This window comes from Euprymna scolopes, chromosome 43, assembly GCF_053919585.1.
Source record: "Euprymna scolopes isolate OS-2025 chromosome 43, ASM5391958v1, whole genome shotgun sequence".
In the NCBI taxonomy this organism is placed as follows: domain Eukaryota; kingdom Metazoa; phylum Mollusca; class Cephalopoda; order Sepiida; family Sepiolidae; genus Euprymna; species Euprymna scolopes.
This window is the reverse complement of record NC_136524.1, coordinates 35,662,614-35,681,554: the sequence shown is the minus strand read 5'-3', so window position 1 is coordinate 35,681,554 and position 18,941 is coordinate 35,662,614. Positions and strand designations below refer to the sequence as shown.

At 33.6% G+C, this 18,941-nt stretch overlaps 1 protein-coding gene across 2 annotated transcripts in view; it reads right to left on the bottom strand.

The window, feature by feature from the left end:
* LOC145268284 (cilia- and flagella-associated protein 337-like) overlaps positions 1-18,941 on the bottom strand; it is a 177,131-nt gene that overhangs the window by 27,977 nt on the left and 130,213 nt on the right. Inside the window, exons 21-22 of one of the 2 annotated variants that reach the window (XM_080123687.1) lie at positions 16,006-16,157; positions 4,938-5,082 (exon numbers count right to left, since the gene is read on the bottom strand). In XM_080123687.1, the coding sequence (XP_079979813.1) occupies positions 4,938-5,082; positions 16,006-16,157 (297 nt within the window). The remainder of the gene's footprint in view (positions 1-4,937; positions 5,083-16,005; positions 16,158-18,941) is intronic. The other variant, XM_080123688.1, reaches the window with a different exon arrangement.

Genomic DNA, 18,941 nt, shown 5'->3' with positions numbered 1-18,941 from the left:
TATATATATATTAGATAAAGACATCTTCACATTAAACTCATAGTCCCTAACTTAGAAGCAATCTTTAATTTATAGCTACCCATTCCGCAATTATTCTGTGACACCTACTGATAATTTTATCATTACTTATCTAGTTTAACTTTTCCTGCCTTAATTCTTGCACCATTACAACGTCATTTTGTCTGGGTCATTGTGACATTGCTTTTTCTGTTCTAAAAATCTCTGTTAAATGTTACTGTTTTCATTTCTAATTTTCAAATTAGCCTCGGCAGTAGCATGGTGAAAACCTACCACTAATCCATTCTCCGTACAATTTTTTTTTTATATATAATATTATGTTGAACTAAATTTTTTTTCTTATACCCATTTGTGAACTATTTCACAGAATTCTGTTTTTTTGGGGGGGGGGTATATCTCCCAGTAATGGGATGCCTTTGGATTCTTTACACCTAGACACTCCAATTTGACGAACGTTTCTGGACTTTACCGTCCTTGGATCTCCCATTCTGCAATCAAACATCCATTCACGTGAAATCATTTTTCATTTTTTCCCCATTCCCTCTGCTTCACTGTTTTTTTTTCTTTAACTTTTAGCAAGTACGCCCTATAGCTAACTTGCAGTTTCATTGAATAAGCAAAATCTGATTCCGCATTTAGCTAATTCTTCTCCTCTGATGAGAAGGAAAGTATTTCTTTTGAAACTCTGTGGATTAAGGACAATCCACTTCTTTTGTGTTTTCTTTTTGGAAATTAAATGTTTTTAACTCTTGTTAAAGTGTTTTAAACATATTTTATTAATTCTTTGCTTATATATATATATATATATATATATATATATATATATATATATATATATATGAAATCATCCACATACAGTACTGTTTCGCTGTTTCCCAGCTCATTAGTGCGGCTAGACAAGCCATTGCCTCAAGCCAGGATATATATATATATATATATATATATATATATATATATATATATATATATATATAAACAAATTTATGCGGTAGTGACACTGGACATTCTAATATTTCGGACAAATAATCGGTTAAAACCAGAAGTTCTCGTCAGGTGACTTAATAAATGATTGCTTTCCATAGAAGATTGTATCTTCATTTTCCCTGCACTTAAATATTTTGAAGTCATAAATATAAATATGGCAGTTTACTTAGCAGTGGTAAGCTCTCCTGTGTCTTTTTCCATTGCTGGAATGAATTATCACCCCTTGCGAGTAATGATAAAGCTACATAATGACCAAGTTCTTGTGTGCACTTATGAATAAGGGATTTTTTTTTTTAGTTTAAAATTTTGCTTCTTGTATTTCTGTTGTAGTTGCGGCTGCTGTCACCAGGTTTAACTCAGCCTAATTTTGGATTTGTTACTGTAGACTTGTTTAAAGCTAATTCATCAAACAGGTTTGGAAGAGATACAGTTGTAGTTTCACTTTGATCTTTTTAACCTTCAACAGAGCTTGAGGAGCTGTATTCTGATTCTTCATTATCATCAGTAAAAAGTAGACGCAAAATCTAATTCTTAATGGTGTTTTCAATGTAATTTTTTGAAATTGAAATGTGAATCTTGGATGTAGGAAAGTAGTGTTGCGGACCAGGATATAAATACCCTAAACTTGCTACAGGAAAAAATAATGAAACGAATTGAATGAAGGAAACAAAGAACTCAAATGCTGGAATAAAATAAACATGTCGTTTATTTTCTGTTGAGAAATGAAAGTCTTGGGTGTACACGTGTTCATTCAGCCGTTGACGACTACGCGCGTGGAAGGAAAGGGGGAATGCAATAGAGAAACGCGAAGTGGCAAGCCGGCCTGTAGAAAGAAAGGGTTAAGCTCAGTAGAGAGTTGCGCACATGTCTGTGCTGATGGACCAAAGCAAAAGGAGAGTTAGAGTGAGAAAGTCAATCCAGGTTATGGAGATAGAAAGCGTATAAAGTGTACATACTGTCTGTTAGCTTTTTGTCCCACATAGTAGCAAGTGGTGTGAGGTACGCGCATGCCGAAAAGGCACGCTGCTGGTCCGTAGACCGACCAGCTAGGAGGCTGGTCTGAAAAGGGCTGGAAACAGCCTGTCTCTTCCTTTTATAGGTGTTTCCAGTGTGTCTCTTGCGCATGTGTGGATTTCCTTTGAAAGGGGAAGTGCCGTCGTCCATGCGTGCGCATATGTATATGACAAGTAATATGGCTTGAAATGTGAACGCGTGTTTTTGTGTGAGACTAGAAAAGGCTTGCGCAGTAGACACACAAGTTTTTATCATTTAGATAAGATGAAAATCTTATTTCCATTGATTCATTGAATTGTTTAACAATGGTAAGGATTCCACTAAAGTCAGAAATATCAGAATTAGATTGGACAGCTTTTGAAATAAATAATCTCCAAGCTAAAATTGTAGGTATTATTGATATGGTTGAAGCTCTGTTACTTGCTTCTTTGACGATTTCTTCAAATGAACTTCATAACTAGACAATTTTTTTAACAATTCCCCATTGGTAAGTTGTTTTTATCAGCAGAATACATTACAAGAGCTTCTTTTAACATGTTGAATTTCACTCTGTGGTTACATCTTCAATGAGCCTTTTATAAATTAAACTGATTCTATATTTCAGTTAATTTGTTAATTGCTAATGGAGAGTGATTAAAGTAAGAGTCTATATTCCTGTTATGATTGTCTTCACAGCCGGTTGGGAAAATAATGAGTCATTTATTGAGAGTTGTAATGAAGCTTGATAATAATTCTGAACCACATTTCCTGACACCAGCAAACATATTTGCTCCTGAATCCTGCAAGACTAAAAAACACTTTATTGAAGATTTTATACTCATTCAGAACATTGTGCGATTCTTCACTTGTTCTTTCACCTGCGATTGTGCCAGGGAATGGGACAACTCTAAGCACAGATCTACACTGTTCAGATCATTTGAAAGCCATTGGCCTCTTAAACTCAGAAAGGGAGTGTTATCTGTAGTAGCTATTCAAATGTCTGTAGTCAAAGAAATGCCGATAATTTCGTTGAGATATATGAATTTTTGTTTTTACTTTTGTAAATATATCTGAAATTATTTTTTGCAGTGAAGTATTTTTTTTTTATGAAATACTGTAACTTATAATATTAATATTAACAGCAATCGTTTCTCCTATCAGATAATGGATCTCTTGTAACCTATTACCATTAATATCCCAAATTTTCTTCTTGGCCAATATTCATTCTGTAGTAGTTTGGTGTTTTGCTGGCAGCTTGTAGTTGCTGCTACTTGTTTCTGGAATATCTATCTCTGAACATCTATTAACGTTTCCTTTTCTTATTAGCAACTTTTGCTTCTTTGGGATAAACTTCTTTGGGATAAACTTTTCTATTAATCGTGTAAAAGTTTTTGCTTATTTGCCACCCTTTGATGTGATGGTTTGACATAACTTGCAGACAGATGTATTCTTATTCTTGGGATTGACATCAATATATTTCCAGCAGAAACTGGTTGCCATAATGGTTGAAGGTTATTGTTAATATTTAAGTAATTTTTTATGTATTTTAATTGATATCTAATTAGTAATTTATTTCAATAAAATATGCATTATTTAAACCAGAAAAATAAGAATATACTTATGTAACGAAGTAAGGGTGTTGATGCCCCCCCCCCCCGTTAGGAAGAAAAACAAAACCACTTGGTGTCAAGTTGTTTATTTAAGAATCACGAGAACTCTGTGTGTTAGAGGTTAAAAGAGAAACTGTATTTACTAACTGTTTATTTGAGTTCGATCAGATCTTTGAAGCGAGCGATTGTTTCACTTTTAGAAATGATGATTCAGATTATGGACTGAGAGCAGAATTTCGAAACAAAGAGAAATAATATTCGCGTGATGTTCCGAGGGCGAACATGAATGTTTATATATATATATATCAACAAGTTAGAGAGATACGGGGGGGAATGCGCAGAAGACAGACTCTCAGATGGACAGATAGAGAGAACACAGGAAGTCAGAGCAGAGTGGGCTTTTGACTTAAACACATTTCTTCAGATACCTAGAGACTGACACTCCACAAGGTTACAAGCTGACGCCTTCGACCATATTCTTAGAATAATAACACATCGCTTCCTTCAGGACTCTGAAAGAATTATAAGAACTGTACTTTTTTTTGGAATATATATTTGTGTGCAGAATCGTTTTATCCTGTTTTCTTTTACTACACTAAAAATCCACGGCTCTCTTTCGATAACGTTCGTCGTTAAGAGGGTACACAACGAATTGGTCCAGGATATATATCTAGACGATCAACCGATAATTCGGTCACTTCCCCATACCAGTAACTTTAGACGGCCAAGAATTATCACCGGCAGTGGAAGGGTTCGGAGGTCGACGATCGTCCTCAACTGACTGGTGAAGGAGTGGGGGCGACACTTATAATGGTAACACGGGTCCAAAAACGAGGAACAAGAGTATGACCTATGAAGAATGCTTTATTTTCGGTTCACACATGGTCGCAATTTACTGTACAATTCCTTAACATGAAAACTGAAAGATAGAGTAATAATTTTCTTTGACCGTGATTTAAAGAAAAAAATAATGTTAATTCAATATGTAGCAAAAGGAGAAAATTTTTCTTTATGCTTACATCTATTTGCCTCAAATTCAGCATGCCATTCTTGTTTAAAAATATCGTGTAGACAGTGCATGTCCCTTCGGTGAAGTTTCACCGGCAAGCAAAAAAAAGGGAGTTAATTTGTGTTCGTTTACAATATAATTAAATTAATATTAGTACCATTTATGACAACAAAATTTGCTGACAAATCGGCATTAGAAAACCTGTTAATCAGCCGATTAATAGATAATCGGCTGCGATTATCAAAGGCCGATAAATCGGTAATCGGTTAATTTGCTTATCGGTGCATCGCAAGTTTCTAAATTACGTTATTATTTCATCTTACTTGGAGGTGGATCCGTTTCTTCACCTAGAGAACAAAAATCATCTATGTCCCAGGTACATATGAATCCCATGGAATCGGCTGAGTATAGAACTGTGTTTGCTGAGTTGAGAACCATTGTCGTTACATGTGCTTCCCTTTTCTGGCACTGAAAATATGTGAAAGTTGGAACAAGAAAAAAAAGAAAGGAGAAAAAAAAACAATAAAAATTAAAGGAAGTTACAAGCATTAAAAAGTATGCTATGCTGTTATGAAGTATATTAAATGTTCCATAATCAAAAGATAAATGAAATATATATATATATATATATATATATATATATATATATATATATATATATATATATAGACTACTGGCTGTTTCTGTCTGGCGTTGCCTGGAATTACTTTAACCTTCAATAATAATTTGCATGACTCCAAAAAAATGACTTTGCGTGATCTTTAAAAATCAAAAACATTTAACCCTCTATGACCCGAATTATGATGTAGATGATTAAAAAACAATCTTTATTGTTGATTTTACTTAGTTTAAAAGCTAATGATACTATGATTGTCTTCAAACTGTAAAAAAATATGAAGTTTAATAGTTAAACTACAACTGACAATTTTTGCATTTCATAAACTTACCTTGATTATTATCCATCGTGCTTGAAAAAAGTGTGTTTATGACAACAAACGAAAATTCTCTAGTCTGTGAGACAGATGGCGCAGTCTGAAGATATCTGGCATATACCCAAATACTGATCTAATACGTACAAGGCGTGTTTGAATAAATTCCTACTTTAATTATGCCATTTTATTAATTTGTTTACGGCTGAACAAATTAGTTCAACCAGATCATAAAGGGTTAAGGCATCTCTCCTTAACATTTAATCCAAAACATATAGTATCGTGGCAGGTAAGTATAAGAAATACTAACACCACCACCATTACTATGAGAATAGCGGTAAAAAGATGGTTAAATATTTCTCTTGGTTTCACCAGATTATAATCCTCCCCCACCACCCCCGCTATTTTTTATATTTTCCTCTCAGTCATTCTTTTTCCCTTTTAACCAATCAGATCAAAGATCATGAATAAAAAAGTAAATAAAAAATTTTAAAAAATGTAAGTTCGGCCAGGTAGAAAAGTGGAACTGGCGAATCCACATCGCCTTAGCGTAACACTATCTAAGTACAGCCTCTACATGTAAACTTGGATCTTCCGAGCTTCTCCTAAGCCAAGCTATGTCAATTCGATAATTCACACATATCAAGGCGAACGTGCACATAAAAGGTTATTTTTCCTTTAAAAAAAAACAAAAAAAAAAAAAAAACAAATGGCCAGATATAATTACATATCATAAGGAACACTTTCATCAAAAACATTCAATTAACCCTTTTTAATCTTGGAAAACAGAAAGAAATACCAAAACATAAAACTATATTAGACTAAAAAAGACTTTGTATTATTTAAAAAAAGAAAACAAGAGCATTTAAGTCATCTCTCTCTCTCTCTCTCTCTCTCTCTCTCTCTCTCTCTCTCTCTCTCTCTCTCTGACATTTACCCCCTCTTGTTTTTATTTATTTATTTGGTTCTTTTGGTTTGTTTTTTTTATTTATTTCATTCTTTCCAGCACACGGACAACAAAAAGTGCTCAATATCCGGAGAATAGTTTCTTCTCTTTGTATCCTTTCTGCCGAAATATCTGGTGGAGAGGGTATCACATGCTTCTTTTTTTTTTGGGGGGGGGTGATTACATTTACATGTTTTTATCTGTTCTTTTATTTCGGAAATTATTGTGGGGGTATCACCGTTGCTCATGATGAAAATGATGATTAATATCCTTAGTATAGTAGGTGTGTTCCAAACGGAACTTCATGTAGACCCGGTCAACGCCGGGTACCCATGCTAGTATATATATATATATATATATATATATATATATATATATATATATATATATATATATATTTGTTTACTGTTTTTTGAGAAAGAATTCCAACAAAGTGCTCGATTACAAAGAAAAACCTTTTCAATATAAGAACTTAATATTTATTTATTTAAAATTGTACAGAAGGTCAGAAAAACATTGGTACCGTCGGTTTCAATCCTAACATATAGAAAATTGATATTAAAATAAAATAAAATATACAGAAATAAGGATAAGCTATAGTTAAATAAAAATGAACATCAATATATGCGGTCCTGCCAGAAAACAACATGGCTGACGAGAGCCTAACATTATTTACGATTTAGGATTAACTGGTTCTCCTTATGTTAGGCTTGAAACCGACGGTACCAATGTTTTTCTGACCTTCCGTACAATTTTAAATATATATGTATATATATATATATATATATATATATATATATATATAGAGAGAGAGAGAGAGAGAGAGAGAGAGAGAGAGAGAGAGATGAAAGGATGAAACACTAGTGTCTGTAGGTATTTAATTATTATAGTAAAAAAATAATTATGACAGCCCCTTTAAGAAATTCGTTTCTTATCGTTGAGCACTTTCAGTTGAATTAAAAGTCGGTCAATTTAGCTCTTATGCGTAGATCATCGTATAACGATTAGATCACTGTCTGTCTGGCGTAAATGAACACTTAACATTAAGTTGTTTAAAATTCAACGTTATTTCAAGCGGTTAATGGTAGCCGAATGGATTGGGTCTCCGCTAATCGAGCCAGAGATGTCTCGTGATACGGGGTTCGGATCGTTCGACTGGTAGTAATCGTGACACCCTGCACTGAAGATTCCCGAAAGGATGAAACACTAGTGTCTGTAGGTATTTAATTATTATAGTAAAAAAATAATTATATATATATATATATATATATATATATATATCTATATAATACTAAAACTCTATGGATCTTGTATGTTTGCAATCAGATTTCCGGTTTTCAACATCCGGTTGCGCATGCGTAAATAGCAACGTCTTCAATCCGTTATTCCAATTCCGGAATTTTTATATCGCTTTTAATACAAACAATTTCATTTAATTTGATCAAATAGTTTTTTGGTTTTTTTTAACGGCTAAAAACATTCAACTTCGTAAAGTCTGTCGCAGTTTCAAAAAAACTTCTCCCTTTTAAAAAACAAAAGTAAACAAACAAGAAAAACAACACTCATTATTAATAGAAGCAGCGGCGGTGAAAGAAAACACCTCTCACTTTCCCTCTAATAGATTTCAACACTCCTACTCCCTCTGTTTTCGTTACGTACGCGAGAAATCTTTAATTCATGTCATTATAAATAAATAATTTTATAACATCAACCGTAGTTTTTTGTTTTTTTTTAACGGCTAAAAACATTCAACTTCGTAAAGTCTGTCGCAGTTTCAAAAAAACTTCTCCCTTTTAAAAAACAAAAGTAAACAAACAAGAAAAACAACACTCATTATTAATAGAAGCAACGGCGGTGAAAGAAAACACCTCTCACTTTCCCTCTAATAGATTTCAACACTCCTACTCCCTCTGTTTTCGTTACGTACGCGAGAAATCTTTAATTCATGTCATTATAAATAAATAATTTTATAAAATCAACCGTAGTTTTTTTTTTTTTTTTAACGGCTAAAAACATTCAACTTCGTAAAGTCTGTCGCAGTTTCAAAAAAACTTCTCCCTTTTAAAAAACAAAAGTAAACAAACAAGAAAAACAACACTCATTATTAATAGAAGCAGCGGCGGTGAAAGAAAACACCTCTCACTTTCACTCTCATAGATTTCAACACTCCTACTCCCTCTGTTTTCGTTACATACGCGAGAAATAGTTACGTGTATGTGTGAGAGAGAGAAAAAGGGAGCGATGTAAAACTGGATAGAGTTATCCCCCTTAACTAATGCAGATCTTTTTACTAGAGGGCGTTATTACAAAAAAATTTCTTTTTCTTCTTCCCATGTTTTTTAAAGTCGTCTGCTTACATTTCCAAACGGAAAGCTGAATCGGTAAATGCACACATTTCTATTACATTAAATAGTGTTTTCCTTTGTTGTTTTTAAACAGCAAATATTTGAATCATATGTTTTATACATATTAAATCCATTTTTTAAATCCAATATATTTTTAAAATCCAATATTTTAAATTCATCAGAAGTTTTTACACAAAAACGGAAAGCCGCATTGCTAAATGCACACGTTTCTATTACATTAAATAGTGTTTCCTTTTGTTGTTTTTTTTAACAACAAATACTTGAATCATATGTTTTACACATATTACATCCATTTTTTAACACATTTAATATTTTAAATTTTTCAGAAGTTGTTACACAAAGCTGTAACAAATTATTTTACATTCTTTGTAGAACTTTACTAATATGTCACACAACCAAATAAAAAGTAAAAAACCCAAAATCAACGATGAAACCAATGTGGATCAGCAACAAGCTGGTCCCTCTGGCATGCCACAACTTACTGAAACTGAACAACAAAGACGAACTCGACTGATTCGTTCTAGAGAAACGTATAAACTTCAAAGAGCTTCTGAAACAAGTGAACAAAGAGAAATTCGCTTGAAAAAACAAAGGGAAAAAGATTATAGATATCGAAATTTAGAAACGCCGCAGCGAAGAGAATACCGACTGAGCATGCAAAGAATGCGAACACAAGAGACAAGAAATAATGAAACAACAGAGAGGAGAGAAGAGAGACTGAACAGGCAGAGAATTAGAGCTGAGCAAAGACGAGCTAGCGAGACAGCACAACAAAGAGAAGAGAGACTGAGTAGCCAAAGAATAAGAGATGAACGAAACCGAGGTGACGAGAATGTTGTGGAAATAAACAACATACTTGCTTTGCGAAATAGTCAATATAATTTACAGCGCAGAGCAAACTTACAGGGAAATGTTGGAAATTTGAATAAGCTATGTTCTCATTGTAAAGCAAAACTTTTTGTTGGAGAAACTGCACATTTTTGTTGCATAAATGGCAAGGTTAGATTGCCAAAGTTGCATAAGTTGCCACATGAACTCTATTATTTGTATGCTGATCAAGGTGAAGAAGCTCGCCACTTCAGAAGACACCTGAGACAATATAATAGTCTGTTTCAAATGACATCTTTTGGTTGCAAAGAAATCAAGCCACAACACGGATGGAATCCATCTATAGTTATTCAAGGGCAGATTCATCACTATATTGGATCATTATTACCTGAGCCAGACAATCAAGCTCAGTTTATTCAGATATACTTTCTTGACAAAGAATATAGTATTGATGTTCGGATGAATATGTACCCGAACATTGAGTTACGTCGGAATATCATAGAAAATATTGAGTATATTCTAAGACGTGCTAATATCTATGTGACTGCATTTCAACAAACTAAGGACATGATATACAACATACCTAATGCAGTTATTGTTATAGATCCTACGAGGAAACCGATTAATGAGTATGAAAGGCGATACAATAATCAGATTTTTAATGAAGTAGGAATTATTATTCAAAATAACAATGAACAGCAAACAACATCACACCACATAATATTGAGAGAAAAAGGTGGTCAGCTTCAAACAATATCGGAATATCATCGATCATATGATCCACTACAGTATGTACTGTTTTTCCCTGATGGTGAGGATGGCTGGCATCCCGAGATGACAATGACAAATAACCGGAAATTAACTGCTATGCGTTATTATGCCTACCGCATTATGATCCGTGATGATGAATTTAACCAAATATTAAGAGGTGGGAGATTGTTTCAGCAGTATGTTGAGGATATGGCAGGAAAAATTGAAGTAGATCGTTTGAACTACATTAGATTGAATCAATCCTCTCTTAGATCTACAACATACAGAGGTTTTGTCGATGCGTTACATGATAATGATGATCTTAGTAACATAGGCAGAAAAGTTATTTTGTCATCAACATTTGTTGGTGGTCCACGATATATGATGGAAAGATGTCAAGATGCTATGATGTATGTTAGAAAATATGGGACTGCAACTTACTTCATCACAATGACATGCAATCCAAATTGGCCTGAGATTAAGGATAATCTCATTGAGAACCAATTTCCTCACGATCGACCAGACATAATTGCAAGAATTTTTGATTTAAAAAGAAAACTTTTCATTAAATATTTAACAGGAACACAAGGTCTGTTGGGTAATTGTATTGCCTACGTTATAAGTGTTGAATACCAGAAAAGAGGTTTACCACACCTACATTGCCTGCTATGGATGGAAGAAGAATCTAAACCCAGACCCCAGAATTATGATGATTTTGTTCAAGCTGAAATACCAAATAAAGTCGAACATCCAGAAGAACATGAATTGGTATTGACGCATATGATACATGGACCAAACTGCAACAGTACATCTCTGTGCTGGAAAAATGGGAGCTGTTCAAAGAGGTACCCAAAACCATATAGTGATGAAACAAGATGTGGATATGATTCCTACCCTATTTATAGGCGAAGGTCACCAGAAATGGGAGGTCATCAAGGCTATAAAGAAGGTAGAAATGAACCTATAACTTCCAAATGGGTTGTACCTTGCAACATGACTCTCTTGAAGTTATTTAATTGTCACTTAAATGTAGAAATATGCACTTCTGTAAAATCCATTAAATATGTAATTAAATATACATTAAAGGGAAGCGATCAGGCAGTTTTCAGTGTAAGCAAAGACGAAATTAAGCAATACTTGACAGGAAGATATATTGGACCATCAGAAGCAGTTTCGATGATACTGGGATTTCCAATTCATGTTAGAGAACCTGCAGTTGTTCGTCTTCAGATACATCTCCCTGATCAACATATGATCTATATTCAAAGGACAAGCAACAGAGACCTTAATAGAAATGCTTCTTGCACAACTCTAACAGAGTTTTTCAATATTTGCCAGAATGATGAATTTGCCAGAACACTCTATTACTCGGATGTCCCAAAATACTATGTGTGGCAAAATAAGAAATGGCAAAGAAGAAAAATGGGTAGAAGAATAGTTGACCACCCAGGAGTTTTTGAAGCAAATATTCTTGGTCGTATGTACACAGTCTCACCAAATAGTGGTGAATTGTACTTTTTGCGGCTACTACTTCACCATGTAAAAGGACCTAATTCTTTTGAATCTCTGCGAACTGTAGCAGGTCATATATGTCCATTATTTAAAACTGCTTGCAAAGAAAGAGGATTACTGCTTCATGACAACCACTGGATACAAACAATGGAGGATGCAGATAAAACGAGAATGCCAAGAGCGATAAGGGATCTGTTCATTGTGATACTTTTAAACACAGAATGTTCAAATCCTCTTGAGTTGTGGGAAAGATTTTCCAACTCCATGGCAATGGATTACTACAATGCAATGCAAATCCAAGTCAACAATCAGAACATGGTCAATAAAAATGCCATCAACAACACGTTGAGGTACATAAATGATAAACTTTGTGCTGCTGACAAATCACTGCAAGATTTTGGATTGCCTTTGCCTCAGAATTTACCTAATGTGATTCACATAAATAGAGCCATAATGGATGAGCAAAGTTACAATATAGCAGAGCAAATGACATATGTAAAGACACATCAACATTTATTAAATGACGAACAATCGATCATCTACAACTTTATATGCAGTTGCTTAAACACAGACTCTTCTTCATTGATTTTCATCGATGCTCCAGGAGGCACAGGAAAGACCTTCTTAATAAAACTTCTTCTTTCAAAAGTAAGGAGCTTAGGACAAATTGCACTGGCTGTAGCATCATCAGGTATTGCTGCAACATTGATGCCTGGTGGTCGCACTGCTCATTCCAGATTCAAGCTTCCTCTCAATGTAAGAGAAAATGATGTTTGTAATTTTGATAAACAATCAGAAACAGCCAACTTGATAAGGGCAGCAAAACTTATTATTTGGGACGAATGTCCAATGATAAGAAGGGAGAGTTTAGAGACGTTCGATAGGACTCTCAAGGATATATGTGGAAACAATGAAACATTCGGAGGGATATTGACGGTGTGCAGTGGTGACTTCAGGCAACTACTACCAGTCATAAAAAGAGGAAATGATGCTGACATTTACAATGCTTGCATCAAAGAGTCGTTTTAAGATTTTTTATTTAAAACAAAACATGAGAGTTCAAGATGATGATGATGAATACTCTAAATTTATTATAAAGATTGGTGAAGACAAACTTGAAAAAAATGAAAATGGTGAGATTGAACTGCCTGAAGATTTGATAATCCGTGCAGATAATGTTGACCAATGCATTGAATACATTTATCCTTCGTTTGACAATCTAGAAATGTTTGCGGAAAATTGCATATTAGTACCATTTAATGATACAGTTAGAGCAATAAATCATAATTGTATTGAAAATTTCCTGGACAAGTCAAAGAATATTTGTCATTTAATTCTGTTCTTGAAGGAACAGAAGCTACACATTACCCAACAGAATTTCTTGATTCGATAGAGTTATCAGGATTACCTCCACATAAACTTGAACTCAAGAAAGGAGCTCCAATCATATGTATGAGGAATATTGATCCACCACGCTTATGTAATGGTACAAGACTAATAATAGAGGAGCTGTATAATAATTTGATTGTTGCTAAAATTATTGCATCACAGTTTGAAGGAGAAATCGTTTTAATTCCAAGATTGAAAATGGTCTTATCTGAAGGTGACAATATTCCGTTTGCCAGAGTCCAGTTTCCTATACAATTAGCATTTGCTATGGCTATTCATAAGTCTCAAGGACAGACCGTACATAAAGTTTTAGTTTATCTAGACAAACCTGTCTTTCAACATGGTCAACTATATGTTGCACTCAGTAGAGTTAAGCGAAAGGAAAACATAAAAGTTTTTTTTAAACACTCAAATTGTACAAAAAATGTTGTAAATAGAAAAGTATTATCTTAGTTTTAGTGACCTTATTATTAGCATATGAATACAATATTTATTTTCTGTACAATAAGTGCTTAAGCACCCGTGCTTTTCAGCGATACACATTCAATAAAATAAATTGATTAATATAATTAATCTGGATATAAGAGAGTTAGAACCTGATAAGAAGTCTCAATTAAGCAAAAGGATAACAAAAGTTTTCTTTAAAAAAAATTAATTGTACAAAAAATGTAAATAGAAAAGAATTGTATTAATTTTATTGACCTTATTATTAACATACAAATTAAATATTTTACACAATGGGTACTGAATGTTTGCTTAAATTAAATGAAAAAAGTTACATTTTATTTTCATTTTCTATTTAAAAAGCCATTATTAACATGTGGAGAGTGTTTTTTTTATTATTCTGTACTTTCAACTAACAATTTCATTTAAAAGATGATATATCAAAATTTGAATTTAACTATAATAAGGATTATGATACCTGTTCAGTGCATATTTACCTATAAGTATGACCAACCACTTATAATTCAGTAACTGTAATTTTAAAAAAAATAACAATTATAATAAACAGAACGACTCATAGAAATCTATCTATATTCTTTTTTCATTTTAATATACTTTCATAGAAATGCTTCTGTTATGTAAAAAAAAAAACTATTTTCTTTATGCCACAAGTGTCACGCTCATACATGAATTCCATAGCTAATATAACGTACTGACCCAACGGGTCACGGGTGGTCTAGTATATATATAAAGTTCGGCTTCGGCTTCGGCAAAGTATCTTCAAATTTCTCCATTTCTTCATTCTATGCACAATTTATCTTTCTTTTAATAATATTTTGAACTCACTTGTACACATTTGTGAATTATTTCACAGAATTCTGCCTTTTGGATGACATTGAAATATCTTCCAGTAACGCGATTCCTTTGGATTTTTACTTGTGGATACAAAACTTTTACCAATTTTACTTGGATTTTACCGTTATTGGATATTCTACTCTTCACCCGACCATCCATTCACATGAAATCATTTTTTGTTTATTTCCCCATTCCCTCTGCTTCACTATTTTTTTTTTACCAAGTAAGCTCTATAGCTTACTTGCAGTTTCACTAAATACTTTGCAAGCAAAATCCGATTCTGCATTTTGCTAATTCCTACCCTCTGATGAGAAGGAGAGTATTTCTTTCGAAACTCTGTGGATTAAGGACAATCCACTTAATTTGTGTTTCCTTTTTAAAAATTAAATATGTTTTTAACTCTTCTTAAAGTGTTTTAACATGTTTTATTAATTATTTGGTCTTCTCTTCTCTCTCTCTCTCTCTCTCTCTCTCCCTTTCTCTCTCTCTCTCTCTCTCTCTCTCTCTCTCTATATATATATATATATATATATATATATATATATATATATATATATATATATATATAAATCATAGTAAGAACAAAGCTGTAATATAGAAGTTAACAATTAGTTTTTATTATTTGGCAGAATGCTCCAAAACTGCTGTGTTAGATAGCACTTAATCTGCGGAGTTTCAAAGAATGCTTAATCTTTTCATCAGAAGAAAAAACTATTAGCAAAATAATCAGATAGGAATGCAGATATTAACATTTCTATGCATTTGCTGGTTACTGCATGAGATGAAATTAAAAATTTGATGAGTTTTAGTCATAAAATGTAAAAAATATAAAAATGTAAATATAAATAGAGAAATAATTTCAGAAATATTTTTTAGAAAAAAGTCAGTTAGTTGCATATAGGCTTATATTCAATTAGTACATATGCATATACATAAGAACACGCATGTACATATATAGATCCATAGGTATATTTGATTCAGAGTTCAACATTAAGACAAAAAGCAACCAACCGTATATTAAGAAAAGTCCGTAGTGATGGAGGTTATTAGTTGTAGGTCATAATTTATATATATATATATATATATATATATATATATATATATATATATATATATATATATATATATATATATATATATAAAGAGAGAGAGAGAGAAAGGATAGGGAAAGGAAGGAAGGAAGACAGACAGACAGACAGACAGACAGATAGATAGATAGATAGATAGATAGATAGATAGATAGATAGATAGATGTGAATAGCTATAACCGTGAACTGAATGAATGTCCTTGCTAGATAAAAGAACAAACCTTCTTTTCAACATAAACAAAAACCCTATCTACCATTTAAAAAAAATATGATCCAAATCTTACAGCTGCAAACTGTGCTAGAAGTTGACCCTCATTGAAAGTATTCCAAAAATGTATGCTTGCATATGGTCCGCTTGAAATGAGTTGAGCCTTGCATTGTTTTGTGGACCGATAGTCGAGGAACAAGAGCTTCTGTATAGTAAGATCACTTTCAGCTGAAACAGAAGAAATGATATATGCTGGCAAATTTCTTATAATAGGTAAAGGTACTGGTACAAATTTGGTAAATGTTTATTTTAAATGTAACACAGCGCCAACCATTCTTGTGTGTTTTTAGGCGTTATCGAGGCCGCTGAAAACGAATCTGGCATTTAAACCCGTCGCAAATTTACCGTTTGCATGGTATTAATCCCTGGACCCTGGGACTATTTTGCGTCATTTCACTGCATTTGTTAACGCTTTTCTTTCATGATGCATTCGCATAATAAAGTGACTTGTCACATTTGCGGAGGAATCTTTAGTGGACATTTGAAATAAGAAAGTTTTCCAAAAACAAAAAAATGTATTTCATCTTTTTTGTGCTGTTACGTAGTTTTTAATGCTTTTTAACTTGATCTAAAAAATGAAGTTTTCACAAACGGTTTACAAAAACATTTTATGTTTTTCGTTCTTCGGGGGATATCAAATTATATAACTTGTATAGTTTTCAACAAGTGCTTCTGCAGTTTAATTAACCGTTTTTCGACATTAACCGAGCGGAAGAACCGTTTAATATTTCATACAAATTCTGTTTACTTTGGACGGGGGGTGGGGCGGCTATGATCAAACTAAATGGACTTTTCCTTGGCTTTTTCGGACTGTTTAGATTAATAGCTGGAAGGTTTAAATTGGCGATTGTCAAGAATTTTAACAAAGAAAATAAAGGGGTGAAAAAATAGTCAACAAATAAGTCACCAAAGGCAATAAAATAGGTTAATGTTAGTTTAGAGTTAGGTTAGGGTTGGTTCAGAATTAGGTTAAAAAAAAAGTTCGGTTTTTGTCTCGTCCAAAAGCTAGAAGAATACCGAATTCTTCTTTTCTTATTTAACTTTCTTGTGAAAAAAATGTTTCATTATTTTTCTTGCGTAAAAAAAATGCATGAAAATACACAGACAATAAGTGTTTCTCTTGCTTTAAATATCGTTTCGCTATTTCATTTTATTTTTATAACGTTTACTTCGGTTCGTTTCAGATCAGCGAAGGAGTGAGGACTCACTTTTATTATGTCTTCTAAGAAGGAGACTTAGGCGCTAACATTAGTGTCTTCTTTACTTCAGATCTTAGCCATGGATGAAGTATAGAACATATTTGTAAAAGCCTATGAATTAGGCTTACTTATAAGACAGAATACCTACAACCGCATTACGGACTTTTCTTATCATTGTGAACTTTTCATCTTCGGTTATTCAGCCTGCTTACGTTGTTACCAATTTTTTTAGAGATATGAGGTCTGTAGCAGAAACAAATGGGGCTTTTTCTTCCTCGAATCAATGCCTCTCCCCTGTGCTATTCGGCCACATCTTGACCAGTCAGGGGTACGGCGCATTGATACCTATCCCCAAAGGAAATCGGCCAGCATCCGGTTTGAAGAAGAACAACTCATTCTTTTACGCAGAGAGACACCAAACGGAACGGACCTCCTTTTCTTCTCTCTCTCTCTCCATCTCGGTGTTATCTCTACGGTATCGATGATTCCACTGGAATAACTACCGCGATAATACCAGGTGCCGGAGTCCAGCTTTCTAAAAGGAAAATGCCACATTCTCCTCAGTAAACCTTTTCTGTGACCTTTTATGAAGTTGTTGCGTTTGTCATTTCAGAAGCTTGTACCGAATAATTTATTTTATTAGGGTGTGCCCTAAAAGCATTACAAACCCAAGAGGTCCAATGGAACATGGCTAAATTAATCCTTCTCTGCAACAGACTACGACAGCATACAGATTGCAAAAGGACTAAAACTACCGCTTCACTGAAGCAAACTACCAGCTCCACAACGTTGGACGCAAGATGGGCACACTATTTTGCAATAATATCCTGTGTACCAATAAAGTTTGTCTTGGATTTTACGGGTAGGGTTTGTTGTTTTGTGATTGTCTTATTTCTTGCTTTCAACAGAGAACATCGAACATGTTAGTTAAAATTCCCATCTTGACATAAAATAATTCCTACACTAAAACATACTGTAAAAATTATAGGAGGGTAATTCTCGTTCAGGTCCTCCAACTTGTGAAATAATATTTTCAAAGATATGAGCAATTTTCTCTATGTAAAACTCACAATAATCCAATCACGCAATCCATGTCGATTTCAGACTTACAGCAACTATTAACTTTGCTTTGCGGTATGGGTTTGAGCCTGCCTGCCTACTACCACTTTTTTGTTGTTGCTGTTGCTCAATACACACCAAACATCCGGGCAACGCCGTGAACCCAGGCTAGTCTATAATATAAATCTCACCTGTCTGTTTAAATGTATGTATGTATGTATGTATGTATGTATGTATGTATGTATGTATGTATGTTTGCGTAAAAATTTCAACAGAAGCGACGGATTTTCATGAGAACTATATTGTTTTGAAGCTCGACCCTTCGGATGACAAATATCAGAAAATTGGCTAAAAGCATTAATATCTTTACCCTCAAATGGGCACTTTTCTACAGGAAGGGGTCGCTTTTTTTAAAGTCATCCCCTCTTTTCAATTGACTAGCCTCAATTTAAACCTTCGCCAATTCTGATTTGACGATGGATGCAACAGCGAAGACGTCATGGTTTTTTTTTCTTTCACATTCTTTTCCTCCTTTGCAGTATGAGTCCGAGCCTGACTACCTACTACCACTTTTTTTTTTTTTTGCTCAACACACACCTCAAAAAACCCGGGTAATGCCAGGCACACAGGCTAGTCTATATAAAATATTGCAGCATTAAATTTTTTTTACAATTCAATTTAACATTACATAATC